This window comes from Dasypus novemcinctus, chromosome 6 (genome assembly GCF_030445035.2).
Source record: "Dasypus novemcinctus isolate mDasNov1 chromosome 6, mDasNov1.1.hap2, whole genome shotgun sequence".
NCBI classification, from domain to species: domain Eukaryota; kingdom Metazoa; phylum Chordata; class Mammalia; order Cingulata; family Dasypodidae; genus Dasypus; species Dasypus novemcinctus.
This window is the reverse complement of record NC_080678.1, coordinates 79,061,033-79,079,336: the sequence shown is the minus strand read 5'-3', so window position 1 is coordinate 79,079,336 and position 18,304 is coordinate 79,061,033. Positions and strand designations below refer to the sequence as shown.

Genomic DNA, 18,304 nt, shown 5'->3' with positions numbered 1-18,304 from the left:
CTGCTCCCTCCCTCCTCCTGCATCCCCCAAGTCATCCTCCTGTCAACCCCTCTTTCTTGTGATCCAGCTCCTGCCAGGGCCAATGCATTACCTTGCCCTGGCATGTCCCTGTGCATATACTGGGGTCCCCAGCTCCATTCACAGAGTCCCTCTGGTTTCGTCAAAGCCAGTGAGAAGCCGGAAAGTGGTCTGACCCCCTTCTGTGTCTAGGCAAGATTCAAGCTAAACTTTGAAGACCCACAGGCTGAAATGATGGGAGAAGGTGGTTAGCTCCCCCATCCGTCCAGTCCAACCATCTGACTTTTGCTGGAGTTGCCAGGAGCTGTTTTGTGGGAAAACTGGCGCCAATCTTCCTTCACCCCATGCTACTGACTGTCCCAAGTCTGTGGACAAGGGCCAAACCTTACTGATTATTGAACAGTCTCTTCAGTGCCTCTGGCTTCAGGTGTCACTTTTATTGTTTATTAAATTCCTACATGTACTTGGAACTATTTCTGGCTTTTGTTTTGTTGCGTCGGTATATCTAGCTTTTCAGGTACCAGTACCAAACTTTTAATTGAATCTCTAATTTGTTGTGATATCTAATAGTGATAGCTCTCTCTTGTTTGCTCTTTTCTAAAACCTGTTTGTTTTCTGGCTATTCTTGTATATTTTTCCATATGACTTTTAGGAACAAAAAGAGAGTTTAAAACACACATGACCTATGAATCCTATTAGTACTTTTATTGGAATTATGTTAAATTTATTATTTCACTTATGAAGAATTGAGAGCCTTATGATATTGAGTCTTCCTATCCAAAAACATTTTTCTTTCCATTTGACTCAGCTTGCTGATCTGTAGAATGGGAGCAAAAATAATACCAATCTCAGAGCCATCCTCGGGATTAACTGAGAAAACGCATGTAAAATATAGCACAGTGGCTTTGCTACTTCCCAGTTGCATAGCCTTAGGTTTGTCCCTCATTTGTAAAATGAGGATTATCATAGTATCTGCTTGATAGGACTGTAATGAGGGTTAAATGAAATGGGGAAGGCAAAGTATTCAGTGCATTACCTGGAATATAAGTGCTCAATAAAATACCAGCTATTCTTCTGAAAAACAGGCTATCAAAGGAAACTGGGGCTTAAAGCAAAAATTTGGTAGGTTCCATCTAGGTCGAGGGCGCCAAGGTTAACGCTTCTTTCAAAGAACCTACCCACTCCTCGGTCGCTACTTCTAATTTGTCCTGTCTGTCTGGCAACCGACCGGAACTTGAATCCGCAATCCCAAGCACCCAAAGCCTCCGAGGGAGGCCAGGACCCCGCCCCCAGGCTTTGCGCCCCCGAGCTGCCACGTCTCGCGCGTCCCGCTAGACGTAGGGAGGAGGCGGAGCCAAATCGGGACCAGCCCCTCCGCGGCCCGAGTCGCTTGTAGGGCGTACTGGGGTGGCAGAGCGTCGTGACGCTTGCGAAGGGGGGCAGGCACGCGCCCGGAAGTCCAGTGGGAGGGCGTATTACGTACATCCGGCGAGTAGCTGGCGGTCTTGGATCTTGCCGGTCTGTGTGTTCTGAGAGGGTCGAGACCGCCGCCGCCGTCGGAGCAGCCCCTGGGCCGTGAGTCAGGGAGCCGCGCCCGGGGGAGGGAGCCGGAGCCGGAGGAGCTGGGCGGACGGCGGTGAGGGTCAGGGCGGAAACTGGCCCAGACGGGGATGGGGGGGGGGAGTGACACGCAGGCGGTTCTGTGGGGCCGCTGGGCTGGTTCTGGGCGGGGACGGGCCGCCTTGGCCCGGTCTGCCCAGTCCCTTGCCCGACCTCTGGAGTATCGGGCCGACCTGTCTTCCGCTCGGAGGTCTTGCTGCTGCTGGGCTGGCGCGGAGAATGGACCCCCTCTGATAAGTTTGTTTTCCTGCCGTGCGCTCCGGTTTACGAAACGACTTCCCGTACTCTGTCTTGGATGAGCCTCACAGCCCTCGGTGAGGCAGGGTGGGAGTCCTTAATGGTTATTCTTGTGCCACAGACTCGGGGAGTGAGGCTCGCCGACGAGAGTGAATTGCCCATGGCCCTGCAGCTCTCCAAGTGTGAGCTCTTCAACCAGGCCTAGGGACTGCTTATCCACAACTCCCCCACTTGAGGTCTATTATCTAGTGCCCTGGGTTGAACCTCGTATTTTCTCCTTCATGTTTCTTCTTTCCTTTCTTCCGTGCATGGAAAAATTCCCTCATGTGCCTTTGGTATAGATTAGTGTTTTCTTCACCATTATAGCCAAGGGGTCAGGACCACGTTTATGAGGTCCTGTTAGCATCCTCCCTTGCTCTAGGTCTTTTCTCCTTTACCTTGATTCCATCTGTTTAGTTTGTGACAGGGGGCTTATGGAGATTTGCAGTGGGGCTGACCTTTGGCATTTACTTCACAGCTAGGCAGAGGCAGAGTTTCATAAAAGCCAGCGGCTTACTACCCAAAATCTGTCCTGGAACGGTGTCTCACTGTTGCTGTGAATGTGCGTAAGAAGTAATGTGTAAATATAAAATCAGCCTTTTCTGAGGTTCCTCACTGGCAGTGGTCAGCCTGGTGCTCCTCTTTTCTGTTTGTTTGAATCAATCAGTTCTGAACTTTGCAAGTTTAATTCTGGATACATGAGTAGTATTTTCGTTGGTAGTTTAGATCCCCTAAATTTTAGAGTACTCTAATTTAGCACAAGGTCATGGATTGTATCAACAAGAGAAAGTAAATGAAATGCTGGTTATTAAAATACCATCCAAAAGATGTGATGAGATAGAAGGAAAAATTTCCAAGATTTTATTAATCTGTGTAGTTAGTGGATTAAGGAAGTTTTGCACTGTCTTTTTTAAAGCAATTTTGTGATTTTGGTTTGACTTTTATGTGTTAACAGGATATTACTAGGAAGAGCTTTAGTGTTGAAAGACCAGGGTTTAAATCTGGCACTGTTACTTTCTTAGATGAGCAGTCTTGGACAAGTTTGCTAACCGAGGAGTGTCAGCATCTTCAACTGAGGCCAAAGACTGCCTGCTTGGGTTGGTGTGAGGAGAAATGAAATGTATGCACTGACACTGTATAAACTATAAAACACTACTGATGAGGGGGTGTAAATCCTAAGATCCCAAGAAAATGGAGAAGCGGTACAACCCAACCCTTTGGGTCCAGAGGGTTTTGGGTTTTTATTACTTTTTAACGTTATCCAAAGAGTTTCTTCAAGCATTTGTCATAGATCATTTTGGGGGGAAGAATTATAGGACGTTTAAAGCAGGATTGTCAAGAAAAATAAATTTGAAAAATTAAGGTATTTCAGTTAACATGAAAAACCGTTTAAACTTGTGGGTTTTTCTCCTTGTCACCTTCTGAGACTATCTAGTTGGGAAGATTTAAAAAAGCAAAACAAAACATATTTCTAAAATAGTATGGTAAAATTTTAAAAAGAGTATATGAAATATTGGCTATAAAACACTGTAGTATAATTGAATACAGAAGTGTTGTGTTTTAAAGGAGTGATGAGAATGGGAGTGACCTTTATGAGCTGTTCTTTCTAAAGATGAACCATGTTTCTCCAAGTGGTAGGCTGAAAGAAGGGGGAGGGAAGGAGGTCCGGTTTGGGGAAATTGCAGAGGAAAGGCGCTTTGGCTTTTTACTTACTTATGGTATGTAGGAACTTAAGTGTGTCACAGGAGTTTTGTTTAAGTTGAATTTCTTAAAGTACAAATCACAAAATTGCTTAAAAGCACAGTTCTATATAAAACTATTTAGCATACTAAATTCGGTCTTTTTTTCCTACCAAAACATATTTTGGTATTACTGAAAAGGGCAAAAAACAAATAATTTATTATCTTTTCATAAAAGCTTTGGCCTTTATTGTTCACTCCTACCCAAACTCATTTGCCCCTCCATGGTAAGAGCTATGAAAAGTAAGCATTAAGCAGGCCCTAAAGTCAGGCCCTGTAAGATCAGGTTATAGGCCTGATGAAAATCTGGTAATTGGATGGTAAAGAAAATGAACATACTTCTTCCATTTTAAAATTTCTTCTTTATCTAACATTCTTCAGATGAGTATAGGTGGGTTTTTGTGGATAACCCTTTTTACAGGTCACTGTTTATGAAACTTATGATTGCTGCTGGTCACATCTAGTATAAAGACTATAGTGTTCAGCTGCTTCTACTGATGGAGAGGAGCAAAGGGGGAAAATCTTCATTTTTTTTGGCACCAGTATCTGAGATATTGAGGCAGAAAATCAGTGTAACTAGGAAATGCTGACTCTTCAGGAACTTCAAGACTTCCAGTGTCTCTGAAGCCTTCCTTCTTAACTTCACTCAGAGGTCCTCATTATTCCCAGTATAGGTAGACCTTTTAGTATATAGCTCATCTTTTGGCTTCACTAGTCTTATGGGAGATAATAGGAAAAGCGGTATTACTTTAAGTTCTAATTAAGGTATGTACTTGGCTAGGAACCTGCTGCTATATGCCCTGAAAGAGTTGTTTTTTTTTTTTAAGATTTATTTATTTATTCACCCCACCCCCCATTGTTTCCCGCAGGCTGTCTGCTCTCTGTGTGTTCTTCTATGTTTGCTTGTCTTTTCTTTAGACAGTACTGGGAACCAATCCTGGGACCTTCTGGAGTGGGAGAGAGGCACTCAATCTCTTGTGCTACCTCAGCCCCCTGATCTGCCGTGTCTCTGATTGTCTCTCCTCTGTGTCTCTTTTTGTTGCATCATCTTGCTGCGCCAGCTCTCCGCACAGGGCCAGCGCTTCTGCATGAACCAGCACTCCGCACAGGCCAGCTCGCTGCCTGGGCCAGCTTGCTTTCACCAAGAGGTCCCAGGACCTGGACCTCGTATATGGTAGATGGGAGTCCAATCACTTGAGCCACATCTGTTTCTCGTGAAAGAGTGTTCTTGTTTTAAGAAAATCCGTACTTGTAAAATAGATTAGGGCTTGATTGATTATTCACATTATAAAAAGATTCTCTTCTATCCCTTCATGATTCTTTAAAATAGTGATTATCATTTTCTTTTATAAATGGAGGTACACAGCACCTTAACAAAAGGAATTAAATATTGTTTAAGAAGGAATATCATTGGAAAATGGAACAGAGCAAATTGTGCTAGTTACTACTAGGATATTCTTATTTTTTAATGAGTTTTTTTTTCAAGGATGGGTTAATATAATTTTTCACCGCCCTTTTTAGGAGGTAATGGGGATTGAATCTGGGACCTCATACATGGGAGGCAAGCACTCAGCCATTGAACTACATCTGCTCCCCCTTAGTATGATTTTTATTTTTATTTTCTACTTGTACGTCTGTGTGGCATTTTGATCCAGATTATTGAAGAGACTTAATTTCTTAGAGGTGTTGCTAATTGGTAGATAGCAATGGTGTATCTAGGAAATGTGCATGAGCAGCTGCCTGGACCAGTGAGTTGCTCAGTAAAAGAGGAGAATACTTCTTTAATTCCTAATCCTCTGAGTATCATAGATTGAAAAAAGATTAGAAAACCAGTAGTTTGTACAGATCAGAGAACCCTAAAAGCTTTCCCCTAGAGCGCACAGTCTCAAGAGCGAAGAGGAATCTTAGATATCTTCTTTATTTGCTTCCTTATGCCTGAAAACATGAGACTGTAAACTTTCATCAGGGCCAGGGGTCAGAGTTCACTTCTCCAGAACTATACCGGCATTAAGAAAGCTAACATTTGCTGCTTTTGTATTTTATACAGGTAGTAAGCATTAATAATGTCTTTCATCTTTGAATGGATCTACAATGGCTTCAGCAGTGTGCTCCAGTTCCTAGGTAAAGCCTTTTCCATGAAATGTCATAGATATTTAAATAAATATTCCAACAATTTAAATACAAATAGCCTTTGGTATCTAGAGAGTAAAATTACATTAAAGTTTTTCTCTTTTAGGACTCTACAAGAAATCTGGAAAACTTGTATTCTTGGGTTTGGACAATGCGGGCAAAACCACTCTTCTACACATGCTCAAAGATGACAGATTGGGCCAACATGTTCCAACGCTACATCCAAGTAGGTTTGAAAATACCAGGAGACAGTCTTTTGACATTTGAATGTCAATATCAGGCTTGGAGGATGATTTCCCAATTGTTGCAGTTTTTTAAATAACTTGATATTCCAAAAACTAGGTCACTTGAAAAAGTTCCCTGTAGGACATATGCAGGGCACATACTGATAGATGTAAACCTCTAGAACTTTGTCATTATTTGTTCTCACTAGTCCTGTAATGGAACATGTCTCCAAATTTACTTATAAGAATGCAGCAAACCCCTGAGAAAAATTAATTCTTGAGCTTTTAGAATAATTTAAGAACATTTTTATCCTTGATTCCTTGTCCTTACAAGGTGCAAGAAAGCTTCATTAATTTTTTAAAAATTGTGTTTATATATAACACAAATTGTCCTTTTAACCATTCTCTGTGTATAATTCAGCAATAACAATTACAGACAATTTTGTGATAACCACCACTTAATCTATTATCTACACTGTTTAAATTTCTGAGGAACTGCCACATTGTTTTTCACTGCAGCTACATCATTTTGCATTCCCACCAGCAGTGTACAAGGGTTTCTATTTCTTGGCATAATGGCCAACATTTATTTTCCACTTTTTAAATAGCAACCGTCCTAATAGGTGTGAAGTAGTATCTCATTTTGGTTGGTTTGCATTTCCATCCTGGCTAATGATATTGAGCATCTTTTCATGTGCTTATTGGTCATTTGTATATCTTTGGCAAAATGGTTATTCGAGTCTTTTGTCTATTTTTAAATTGTGTTTTGTCTTTTTGTTGTGGCATTGAAGGAATTCTTATATATTCTGGATATTAAACCTGTATCAGATATGTGGTTTCCAAACTATTAAATTTTGTTTTGGTGTTGGCTTCCAGTACTGATAGTTGGTCTTTGTGGAACTGAGAAATTTATTTCCTCTTTTTCTGACAATTTTATTAGCTTCAGAAGAGTTGACAATTGCTGGAATGACTTTTACAACTTTTGATCTTGGTGGGCATGAGCAAGGTAAGAGACAATTTAGTGAAAGGATAGTATTAACATGTTTCATATTGCTATATGAAACATGTTTATATGTATGTATGACACATCCTTTATAGCATGTGTCATTTTTAACTTTTGAATCACTTGAATTTAGGACTGTGATCTTTTAGTCATTTTCTATCTGAATAGTTTTCTTATTACTTCAATAAAGCTTTTTAATTCACTAATTATTTTTAAGTAAATTTGTCAAAATTACAAAACTAATACCTTTTGCCCAGATTTATTACTCTCTTTCCATATAATACATGTTAATATTTATTTTTTTCTGAACCATTTGTTAATACATCATTCCCTTTTACTCCTCAGTACTTCAGTATATATTTTCTGAGAATAAGAATATTCTCTTATGTAATTATAATGGTATCAAATTCAGGAAGTTTTACTTCATTCTACTCTATTGTATATATTCCTTTTTTAATAGTTGTCCCAATAATATATTTTTCTCTTCAATTAGGACCCAATATAAAATTACATATTGCATTTAGTTATTATATTTTTAATCCTTTATTTAATGGAGTGTTAATATGCTGCTTTGTGTTACTTTTGACCATTCTGATCTGAATTGATATTTTGTATATTCTGCCCCTTTTGGCAGCCACCTTGCCCTCTTCGTAAGTGTTTTTTTGTCTTATTCAGGCCATGTCTGTTTGGTTCCCAGATTCCTGTGAGGTGTCTTGTTCAGACTTAATGTATATGTTTTAGAGATATTCAGAATAGAGTATCTTTATCTGATGGGCATTAAGTTTACATTTGGCAAGGCTTTAGGCCTAGGAGTAAAACATTTAAGGTGTGGGATAAATATTTTGGGAAGGCAGGGAAAAGAAACTTGAGTTTCTATTAGGTTTACTCATTGGTTATTATATTGAGTTGAAAAGTCTCTTTTCGAAGTATTAGATTGTATCTAATATAATTTAAAAATTCAGGGAATGTTGTGGGAGGAGGGGGTGTGTGGGGAGTGGGGTATATGGGAACCTCCTATGTTTTTTAATGTAACATATGTGATTTTTGTATCTTTAAAAAATTTTTTTTTTTAATTCAGGGAGTGAATGTGGCTCAAGCAGTTGAGTACCTGCTTCCCATATGGGAGGGTCCTAGGTTCTGTCCCCAGTGCTTCCTAAAAACAAAAAACCAACAACAAGCAAACCAAAAACCCACTCAGCTGGGAAGCGGATGTGGCTCAACGGATAGAGCTTCCGCCTACCATCTAGAAGGTCCAAGGTTTGATACCCAGGGCCTAGTGGCCTGTGTGGCAAGCTGGCCTACGCAGAGTGCTGCTGTGTGCATGGAGTGTTGCCCTGCACAGGGGTGCCCCCCACATAGGAGTACTGCCCTATGTAGGAATGCGCCCCACACAGGAGTACAGCCTGCCCAGGAGTGGTGCTGCCCACACGGAGAGCTGACACAGCAAGATGACCCAACAAAAAAAGACACAGAGAAGAGACAATATGAGATGCAGCGAACTAGGGAACTGAGGTGACCATGCAAGAGAATGATCGTCTCTCTCTCACTCTGGGCGATCCCAGGATTAATTCCCAGAGCCACCTAACGAGAATACAGCAGACACTGAACAACACACAGCTAATGGACACAGGGTACAGACAATGGGGGAAAGAGGGGAAAAAATAAATTTAAAAAAAACAACCTAACTCAGCTAATGTGGCTTAGTGGTTGAGTACCAGCCTCCCACATACAAGGTCCAGGGTTCAATCCCTGGCCCCGGAACCTCAAAAAAACAAAATTCCAGGTATCATTTAAAATATAATATTGTTATTTTCTAATGATTTAGTCATAATCAGTGATTTTATTAGCATAGCTTTTAAAATTCATTTAATATATATATAACTTCTGCAAAATTATATATACACAGTCGTCATGATCACATAAAATATCTGTGTAGAAAAAGATCGGAAGAAAATATACCAAAACATTAGGTGTTTTGATGGACTATAATTGATCTTGTTACCTTTTTTCCTATAATGAGCTTATATTTTCATTTGGATAGAATTGGGTATATATCGCATCTTTCTACTTCTTCCAAAAGAATTTGAGACTGCCTACAAATTTAAATTTACAGCAAGCTAAGACCATAATAAGCAGCATGGAGACCATCTGGAAAATTCAGGAGTAGATGTTTTTGGATACCTGAAATGGAATTTTAGATTAGCTTTCAGGTTTCCTTAAAATGAGGGAAATGGTATTGATGTATAGAGTTTTTGTTTTTTTTCCTTTTGCTCTACTCAGGAAAATTTATTTACAGGAGGATTTTCATAATAACCTAGCCCCCATGTTACAGGTTTTTAAAATAAGACATTTGAAAGTTTTCTATTTGCATAACTTTAAAATTTTACCTTATTAAAGCAACACAAGTTCAATGTAACAAATTCAATTAATATAGAAATATAAGTGGTAAGAGTGAAAGTTTCCCGAACCCCTCCTCCCATTGGTAACTTTTATTAACTGTTCAGAGTAGAGAAATTGTTAATTCCATTGAAAGAACTGAAAATGAAATTGTAATACAATTAAAGCATTGCTTCCCAATAGTTATCACTTCATGTCACAAAGAAAAAATACCTTTTATAAAAGAGCCCTTTGGGTTAAATAAAAGAGGCTGGCCTGGGGGCTTCATCTCCCAGTCCCCCTGATCACTGAGGGGATGAGTATTTCAGCATACCTACACACTGGTTAGTTAGGAATTAGCCTGGGCCTGAAGATATAGGGACAGGTAATTTGAATCCTGATGTTCTAATGCCGGGTTTGCAAGCTCACAGCTTGAGTTAAGTCATTTAAATGGGTGAAGCTGACTGGGTATAAGATAGTAGGGTGTGGTAGAAACTTCAACAAAACGAAGAACTAGACCACATCTACAGGGTAGCCACCCCTCAGTTATAGTTCATTATTGGCATGTGGGTATGGAGGCATGCATGGGATTGCCAGGGTTGTAGTTTCGCAAGGAAAGCAGAAATTGTTAAAAAACAAAACATTTAGTTTAGGGGTTATATATTTGCATCCTCTGTATGAGTAATGCTCTGTACAACTTGGAAAATCCATAGGGACACTAATGCTCTTGAAACCTGGCCACATTTGTCCATTTTAGACCACTAGGTTGTTTTCAATATATACATTGTATTGACGCAGTTACATACTTTGTCTTTTCAGCACGTCGGGTTTGGAAAAATTATCTCCCAGCTATTAATGGGATTGTCTTTCTGGTGGACTGTGCAGATCATTCTCGCCTCATGGAATCCAAAGTTGAGCTTAATGTACGTTTATATTTTTTCTCTTCTCTTGGCCACTATTTCTGTTAAGGAATACAGTTCAGTAGTGCCAATGCCTAATCATTCCAGTTCACATTTGGTGAAAGTCATAGGCACAGGAAGAAAATGTTTTAAAATCTAAGATGTTGCTTTTCAATGTCCTGAGGAAAGTTAACTCCAAACTGAGTAAATTAACTTTGTTGATTATGTCATAGAATGACTGTGTCCTAGTTTGCTCTGGACAATCCCCAGTTTGTGCCTTTTGGCCCAGCATAATTAATAGCATTCTCTTTCATGTATGGTCACCTATTATGTAGAAAAAACCGTAAAAGAGATGAGAGTTCTTTATGTTTTTGATTCTGCGTTCTCAAGTTGTGCCTACCCATACCCCCACTGAATGACTTGCCAGGTTTTAACTGTCTGTTCTTAGTCTTCAGTCTAGGTCAGTTGTAGTGTTGGCTACCTTCAGGGACTCACTTCAAGTTTTCTCCTTTTTTAATATTCCCTTTTATTGACTTGAGTGTTTGTATAATCTTGCTCTTATTATCTCACTTCCTATTGCTTCACCCTGTAGCTTTACCTTTTTCTTGGATTTTCTTCCTTTCATTATAACTATCCCTCTTCATTCTTGTTCCTTACAATTTGAACCAGTTTCAAATTTATTATATCTCTCAAATGTATAGCCCTAGCGCCATGTAGAACAGCCTACAGAGCAATCCTTATTTATATTTCCCCTTGGCACTCACCTTTCTTTTTTAAACTCTCCTTTACACTCTTGATTTTGGTACTTTAGTTTCTTCATAAGCACCTGTTCCTCTGCCTAGCTCTTAAATGGTGCAGTTCTCTTGGGTCTAAACTTTCTCCCAGGCCGGTCAAGCAATTTCTAATTCCTTTCTCTACCACCCACATTCTCATGACTCCCAAATGGATTTTTTTTTTTTTTTTTGAGGTACCGGGGCGGGGGAACCCTGGACCTCATATGTGGGAAGCCAGCGTTCAACCACTGAACCATATCGGTTGCCCTGAATTGTTTTTTTTTGTCTGCTCCTTGGTTTTTTTTTTGCTTTTAGGGAGGCACCGGGGACCAAGCCTGGGACCTCCTGTGTGGGAAGCAGGCACTCAACTGCTTGAGCCACATCCACTCACCTCAAATGGATTTCTCTTGTTCATACTTCTCTTCTGATCTCCAGCCTCTTAACATAAAACTGCCTCCTAAATGACTCCACTTACCAATTCTGTTTTCTCAGAATGGAACTTGTCATCTTCCCCTACCATCTACATGGACATCCAGTACAGAAACTTAAGAATTATTGTAGATTCCATGCCAGCTTTCCCCTTTCCACTCTGTCATCCTTACTCCTTCTGAATATTCTCAGGGTATTCTGTCTCAGTGTGCTCTTACCCAGAGGATATATCATTTATCTTCTCCCCACACCCCAACACTGTGACCTACCATCTACCCAGTTACTAAGAGTAGTTATTGAATTCTCCATTAATTTCTACTTGAATCTTAAGTTGTCTATTTTACTCCTTAATATTTGATTTTTTCTACTTCTCACCATCCCTACTTTACTTTGTTGGTTTTGGCCTTCATTATTCTTTTCATTTGTTGTCACAATCTCCTCATTGATCTTCTTGCCTTCATTGCACACTCTGCCATGCACTGTAATGCTAACTTTCCAAGGCTTGTCACTACTCTACTTACTGTCCTTTAATAATTCTGTCATCTTCAGGATAAAATCTACCAATCTTTTGCATAGCACATAAGATCTTTCATTATCTCCCCTCTCTTTATTTCTCCATCTTCCTTTCTCTTTATTGCTTACCTTGAACTACATTCTGATCATAGAAAACCACTTGCCCTTCCTTGAATATGCACAAGTAGCTATCCCTGCCTTTTTTTCTCACCTGTCCCCATTACTCCCCCCACCCCCTTTTTTTTTTTAGCAGAAACATGCAGGAAGTAGAGTTCCCTTGTACCCCCTCTTACACACAACTTTCTCTATTGTTAACATGCATTAGTATGACACCTTTGTTACAAAACATGAAACAATATTGTAATTACACTTTTAACTATAGTCCATAGTTTATATTAGGGTTCACTGTTGGTGATGTACATATGGTTTTTAAAAGCTATATGTTTCAGTAACATATATATGACCTAAAATTTCTCCTTATATGATTTAGTGGTGTTACATTCACAATGTTGTGCTGCCATCACCACCATCCAACCAAAATTTTTCCATTATCCCAAACAAATTCTGTACCAATTAAGCATTAACCCCTATTCCCTACTCACACCCCAGCTCCTGGTAACCTGCATTCTGGTTTCTGACTGTTGAGTTTGCTTATTCAAATTATTTCCTATCATTGAGGTAGTATAATATATGTCCTTTTGTATCTGGATTATTTCACTCAACCTAATGTTTTTAAGGTTTTACCCTCTTTTGCTGGTAAATTTCAAAATAATCCTTTAAGACAGTGCAGAATTGTAATGTGTCCATTCATGGTAAACCAGCCCTGACTTCTCATGCTGTGTTAAGACTCCCCACCTTATCAATGTTCATTGTCTCTACTGGTTTTCTTATTGTCTTTCCCACTAGAGTTTGAATTTAGATGTTAGGAGCCATCTGACATGTAGTAGGCATTATGTCAGTATTTAATGAATGAATGACATCCTTACTTTGTTGTTCAACACTTCCTGGAATTCAAGATGGTCAAAGCACATTCTCTTTTATCCCTTCACATCTGATTTCCTTCAATAGCTTCCCTGTCAGTGAGCATGATTTCCAGGCTTGAAATCAATGCCAGCTTTGACCCTTCCTCTCCTCACTTTATGTGCCTTATTTAAACATCGGGTCTCTTCATTTCTTTCTGTAAAATGCCTCCTGCGCTATTTCTTAGATGCTGCCACCTTAGGCTAGATCATCATCTCTCATCTGAGTACCACAGATAGATATTATTTGTGAATTCGTTTTACTAAAGTATAGATTTTATTGAGTAACTTGTGTGGTTTGGGGTCTTCGGGATATATTGCAGCTAGCTTCTCAGACTGGTATTTGAGTTCTTCTGTAATGTGACTCATCTCTAGTTACATGCCAGTATAAATGCTATAATCCAGCCGTACAGTACTCTAAGTGACTTCCTGACTTTTCCCTCTGCAAAGCCATTTCCTTTGCGCTATCACCATACTTCCTTTACCCTACCATCTAACCAAATCCTGCTCTTCACATCCCAGTTGAAGTTCCACATCTTTGCTAAGACTTTCTCAAGCCCATATCGACATTTTATCTGAATTTCTTTTAATAATTATATTCTATTCCCATTCATTGTGATACTTAATCATCCTCTACATTGTTTTTAACTTTCCTTTGTTAACATATATAGATAAAGAGTAAGGATTTCTTTAGGACTTCTCTTTCCTATTGTATCCCTCTCTATGCCTGAGATAGTGCTTTGCACACAGTGGGCATTCAGTGAATATTGGGTGAATATTGGGGAGTTCCTGTGAGCATTTTCTAGACTAAAGCTAGAGCATTCATTCTTCTAGAACTGTGCTGAGTGGATATCCCAGGGGTGGTTTATGGTGGAGCAGTTTAGCTCAGAGAGGTAAGGTTCGGCCAGTTCTGCTGCCTTGTAAATAACAGCCTTTGGGAAACGGACTTTGGCCCAGTGGTTAGGGCGTCCGTCTACCACATGGGAGGTCCGCGGTTCAAGCCCCGGGCCTCCTTGACCCGTGTGGAGCTGGCCCGTGAGCAGTGCTGATGCGCGCAAGGAGTGCCCTGCTACACAGGGGTGTCCCCCGCTTAGGGGAGCCCCACGCTAGGGGAGCCCCACGCGCAAGGAGTGTACCCATAAGGAGAGCCGCCCAGCGCGAAGGAGGGAGCAGCCTGCCGAGGAATGGCGCCGCCCACACTTTCCGTGCCGCTGACGACAACAGAAGCGGACAAAGAAACAAGACGCAGCAAATAGACACAGAAAACAGACAACCGGGGGAGGGGAGGGGAATTAAATAAATAAAAATAAATCTTTAAAAAATAATAATAATAATAACAGCCTTAAGTTGCAGTTGTTTTGAGGCAGTTAGGATACTTTTGTCTAAGGTCAAGAAATGTTATATGTCAAGATTAGCTTTTAGTTATTTACTCAGATATGATTTTCAGAATTTTATTTTACATCTGCTACCTTATAGACCAGTGGAAATCAAAGTTGTTTCTATCATCTGGTGGGCTTTTGTGTATTCCACACGTAGCTGTTTTTTCATCTTTTCCTTAGGCTCTAATGACTGATGAAACAATATCCAATGTGCCAATCCTTATCTTGGGTAACAAAATTGACAGAACAGATGCAATCAGTGAAGAAAAACTCCGTGAGATATTTGGGCTTTATGGACAGACCACAGGAAAGGTAAGAGACAAGAACCTTCAGGGGACATATTATAAAGGAAATTCCCACTTTCAGAAACATTCATGTTTTAAAATAAGCATCAACTTTTCTTTCAAAAGTTTAAATGAGTTTAGGATTTGTTTTACTGTGGGTATTTTGTAAACTGTCTGAAGGTAAGAACATATTTTTGCTTTAACAGTTTTCTAATGAGAATTTTCTGACTACCTTTCCAATCTAATTCTGTGAAATCTCTTTTGAAAGAGCCTATCTTAGCCAGAAAATAAAAATTTTTTGATTGGCAAATTCAGCTTATGAAAAAGAATAATCATTATATATCACTTTCCAAGTAGTGGAAAACAAGGCACCTAATCCATCTCCAGAAGCTCCTGCTGAGAGGTTGTTGAGGAAACTCTGGTTTTGCAGATTAGGAAATTGAGATAATGATTTGTTCAGGTCTACACAGCACATCAGTGACAGAGCCAGGAATAGATCTAATCCTCCAGATTAGTAGGTTATGCTGTCCCCAGTGGAAGAAGGAACTTGTTGCAGAAAAGCAGATTTGTGAGAGAGGAAATTGAGATAACAGGAATCCTTCTGGTCTTCTTAACTCAGGGTTTTGGCATATTTAATCTTCCTTTTCTGTGGCCTATGAAAACTTTTTACTTCTTTACATGGTTCCTTAGTCTTGCTCTTCCTGGTTATCTTCTATTTCATTTACTTTTTCTTTCTGCATGAGTGTTGCACATACATGAATTCTTCCCTAATTACGACACACCCTAGTATCATTGTATATTTCTGCAAGCTTGTGTTAAATGAGAATGTGTGTATTTTCTAAAAAGCACTGGACCTCTTTTATCCATTGAAGAACATGCTGGTTCCATGGATCCCAGTGACCTTATTCTTTGTCCACTGCCATACCTTTCCATGAATGTGAGGGTGTTCAGAGCAAATACTCTACCCACACAGAGAAACGCTGGGATGAGGATTGTGTTGCTTACTATATCCAGAAAGCATGAAGTCCTGGGGAAGTCATTGCTTTGTCCACGTTTCTATAATTTATTCCTACTTAGATTTGCTTTTAAGGAATAGAGAAACTGATTTTTGTGATCCCCCTTCAAGTGTTCCCGCCGTGGAGGTGCTAACAGCCTTTCTTGGTTTTGCCTCCCTTAGGGGAATGTGACCCTGAAGGAACTGAACGCCCGCCCCATGGAAGTCTTCATGTGCAGTGTGCTCAAGAGGCAAGGCTACGGCGAGGGTTTCCGCTGGCTTTCCCAGTATATTGACTGATGTTTGGACGGTGAAAATAAAAGAGTTTTACTTCTCTGGACTGATCCTATTCACAGCTTCCTCATGAACTTTTGTAATAGAACAAGGAAAGCTCTCCAACCATGCCTGGCGTTGAAAAGCCAGCTATCTCTGGTCACCTCTCTCATCGCCCAGTGGTGACATGTGCTCTTCTCCACACTGTTGGGAGGTAATGCTGCCCCACATGCTGGTGCAGGTCTGCATCCCGGGACTTAGAAGCTGGCAGGATCTGCCGAGTAAAGCTGTGCCATCGTGAGGCACCTGAAAAGAAAAACACGTCTCACCACTGTGGTTGATTTAAAAGAAAGTGATTTCTATTTTTTAAAGAAGTGTTGTTAATGTAATTGGTGTCCCTCCTAACTTTTGAGTTCATAATTTACTTGGTCCAGAGTTTTCTATTCTTTTTTTAATCTAGTGAATGGTATTTAGAGATTTCATAAAATTACGAACAGATACACATTGGAGGCCAAAGCTCACCCAGGTGAACTTACTCCTGTTAAATTGCAGGTTGGTAAAAGGAGCCCCCTGAGCGCACCTGTCTCTGTAACTGCCTAGTAGTGGGTGGCATCCCTTTGTGCACAGAGAACTAGGAATGGGGGGCAGGAGGACCCTGCCCCTTGAAGTTCTGGCAGGTTTCCATTGTGTTGAGTAGAGTCATTCCTCATTAAGGAATGTGTAGCAGATTGTTTGCTGAGGAGTTAATTATACAATGGGTTGTTACTATTATACTTATAAAATTAAGAATTTCAGCCAGTCTCTGCTTCAATACTATCGTGAAATTTCAGTTTTCCCGATAGCACCTTCCTTACTCATTTTCAGTTAAAAAAAAGTGACTTTTGCTTCATGAAAGAGTTGAGACTGATTCCAGTTTGCCAGTGTTGTTGCATTCTACAGATGTGTCTCAATTCTCAGTTACTTTTGCACATATTTTAGGGGAAATTTTTTCTGAATAGGAGAATCAAACAGGGCAAAGTTAATAGCTTGAGGGCTCTTAATTCTGTAAGTAAGGACTAAAATACCTGGTATTCTAATACTTGTTTGAATCTAGAGAAGATTTACTCAAGGAAATTTTCACTTTCAGAATTTGTTCTGTTTCATTAGGCTGGTCCTGAGCTCTTTTTTTCTTTTCTCTTTATCACTTATCTATTTTTTGGTGTTTAAAGTAAAGGTCAACATTTGTAGCTTTCCCAGTTTTTTTTTTGGGTATGAATTTGCCCTTTCCATTCTAAAAATAAGCTGGGGAAAACAATCCAAGAACTTCTATAGAGCTGTTCCTTTTAAGCCACTACCACTTCTTGTCAGATAATAAACCTGGTATGTAAAAGTGTCAGTATCCCCAATAGTGTGCATGAGGATTATTTTTATAGCATTCTGTATCCTAATGCCATGTGTGGAATTGGATTTTCATGATCTTAACCTAAGTTTCACCCTCATAGGAAAAGAAGAAGGGATGGGTTAAGGTCTTAAGATGGGAGGCTCTCTTTATTCAGTTTTCCTTTAATTAAAGGTTAGAGGTAATTCCCTCAAAACTGAAGATTGTGATGATGATGCTTATTTGTAGAAGATTGAAATAAATTTAGTGGATTCCTGCTTCTGAGAGGATAGGGAAAATATGGATAACATTCCTGGAGATGTGAGAGTATCATTCTTTAATTGGATTTCTCATTTTTAGTCCTCAGTTTTAGGTGAAGCATGTCACGTACTGAATGCAGAGGCTTGATGAAATTAAATCTGGAAAGAGCATGTGTGTGCCATTTATTAACAAGGCATATCTGGATAAATATAAAATTGTTGATTTGGAAAGGGTAAAGCCTCAAGTGAAAAATCTAGGTAACAGTGAATGAACTTAGGCAGTTGACTTAACTTTTTATTTCCTTTGGCTAAATATTACCCATACTTCTCTATCTGAAGACATGAAAAGTATGGTTGATTCAGTGTTAGTTTTCTGGTTTTTTGTTTCTTTACAATTTGCCCCTAATCACATGGTAGCAAGCTAGAAACTATGATAGGGTGACTTTTTGTGAAAGTGGTTTATTTTGACCACTGGAGAAAGAAGGGATTGAAAAGTCAAGTAGCACCAATCTGTTTCTTGCCCCACAGAACACTATTCCTTTAATACTGTATCTGAAAGAAAATGCTGTAAGGAGCTCTGTTCCAAACAGTGTATAGGAACTCCCGTGAATTGAGACTTTTCATTCTGTTTTATAAGAGTGCATATATGTCCTAATTCAGGAAAAGTAAAACAGTCATTTACAAAAGAAAGTCATTCTGTATCCTAAGCATTTTAATAAAAAATAAAACAAACTTGCT

The 18,304-nt window shown here is 39.6% G+C and overlaps 1 protein-coding gene across 3 annotated transcripts; it reads left to right on the top strand.

The window, feature by feature from the left end:
* The first annotated feature begins 1,379 nt into the window (after positions 1 to 1,379).
* SAR1A (secretion associated Ras related GTPase 1A) lies at positions 1,380 to 18,298 on the top strand. 3 transcript variants are annotated; one of them, XM_004470559.5, is made up of 7 exons: positions 1,380 to 1,593; positions 5,701 to 5,774; positions 5,890 to 6,009; positions 6,948 to 7,013; positions 10,206 to 10,309; positions 14,579 to 14,710; positions 15,860 to 18,298. In XM_004470559.5, the coding sequence occupies exons 2-7, from the start codon at positions 5,717 to 5,719 to the stop codon at positions 15,974 to 15,976; spliced, it is 597 nt and encodes a 198-aa protein (XP_004470616.1). In that variant the 5' UTR covers positions 1,380 to 1,593; positions 5,701 to 5,716; the 3' UTR covers positions 15,977 to 18,298. The 3 variants fall into 3 exon arrangements, with proteins under 3 accessions (XP_004470616.1, XP_012385286.1, XP_012385287.1); XM_012529832.4 differs by having other exon boundaries at positions 1,473 to 1,654; XM_012529833.4 differs by lacking the exon at positions 1,380 to 1,593 and adding an exon at positions 1,681 to 1,952.
* The last annotated feature ends 6 nt before the right edge of the window (positions 18,299 to 18,304 follow it).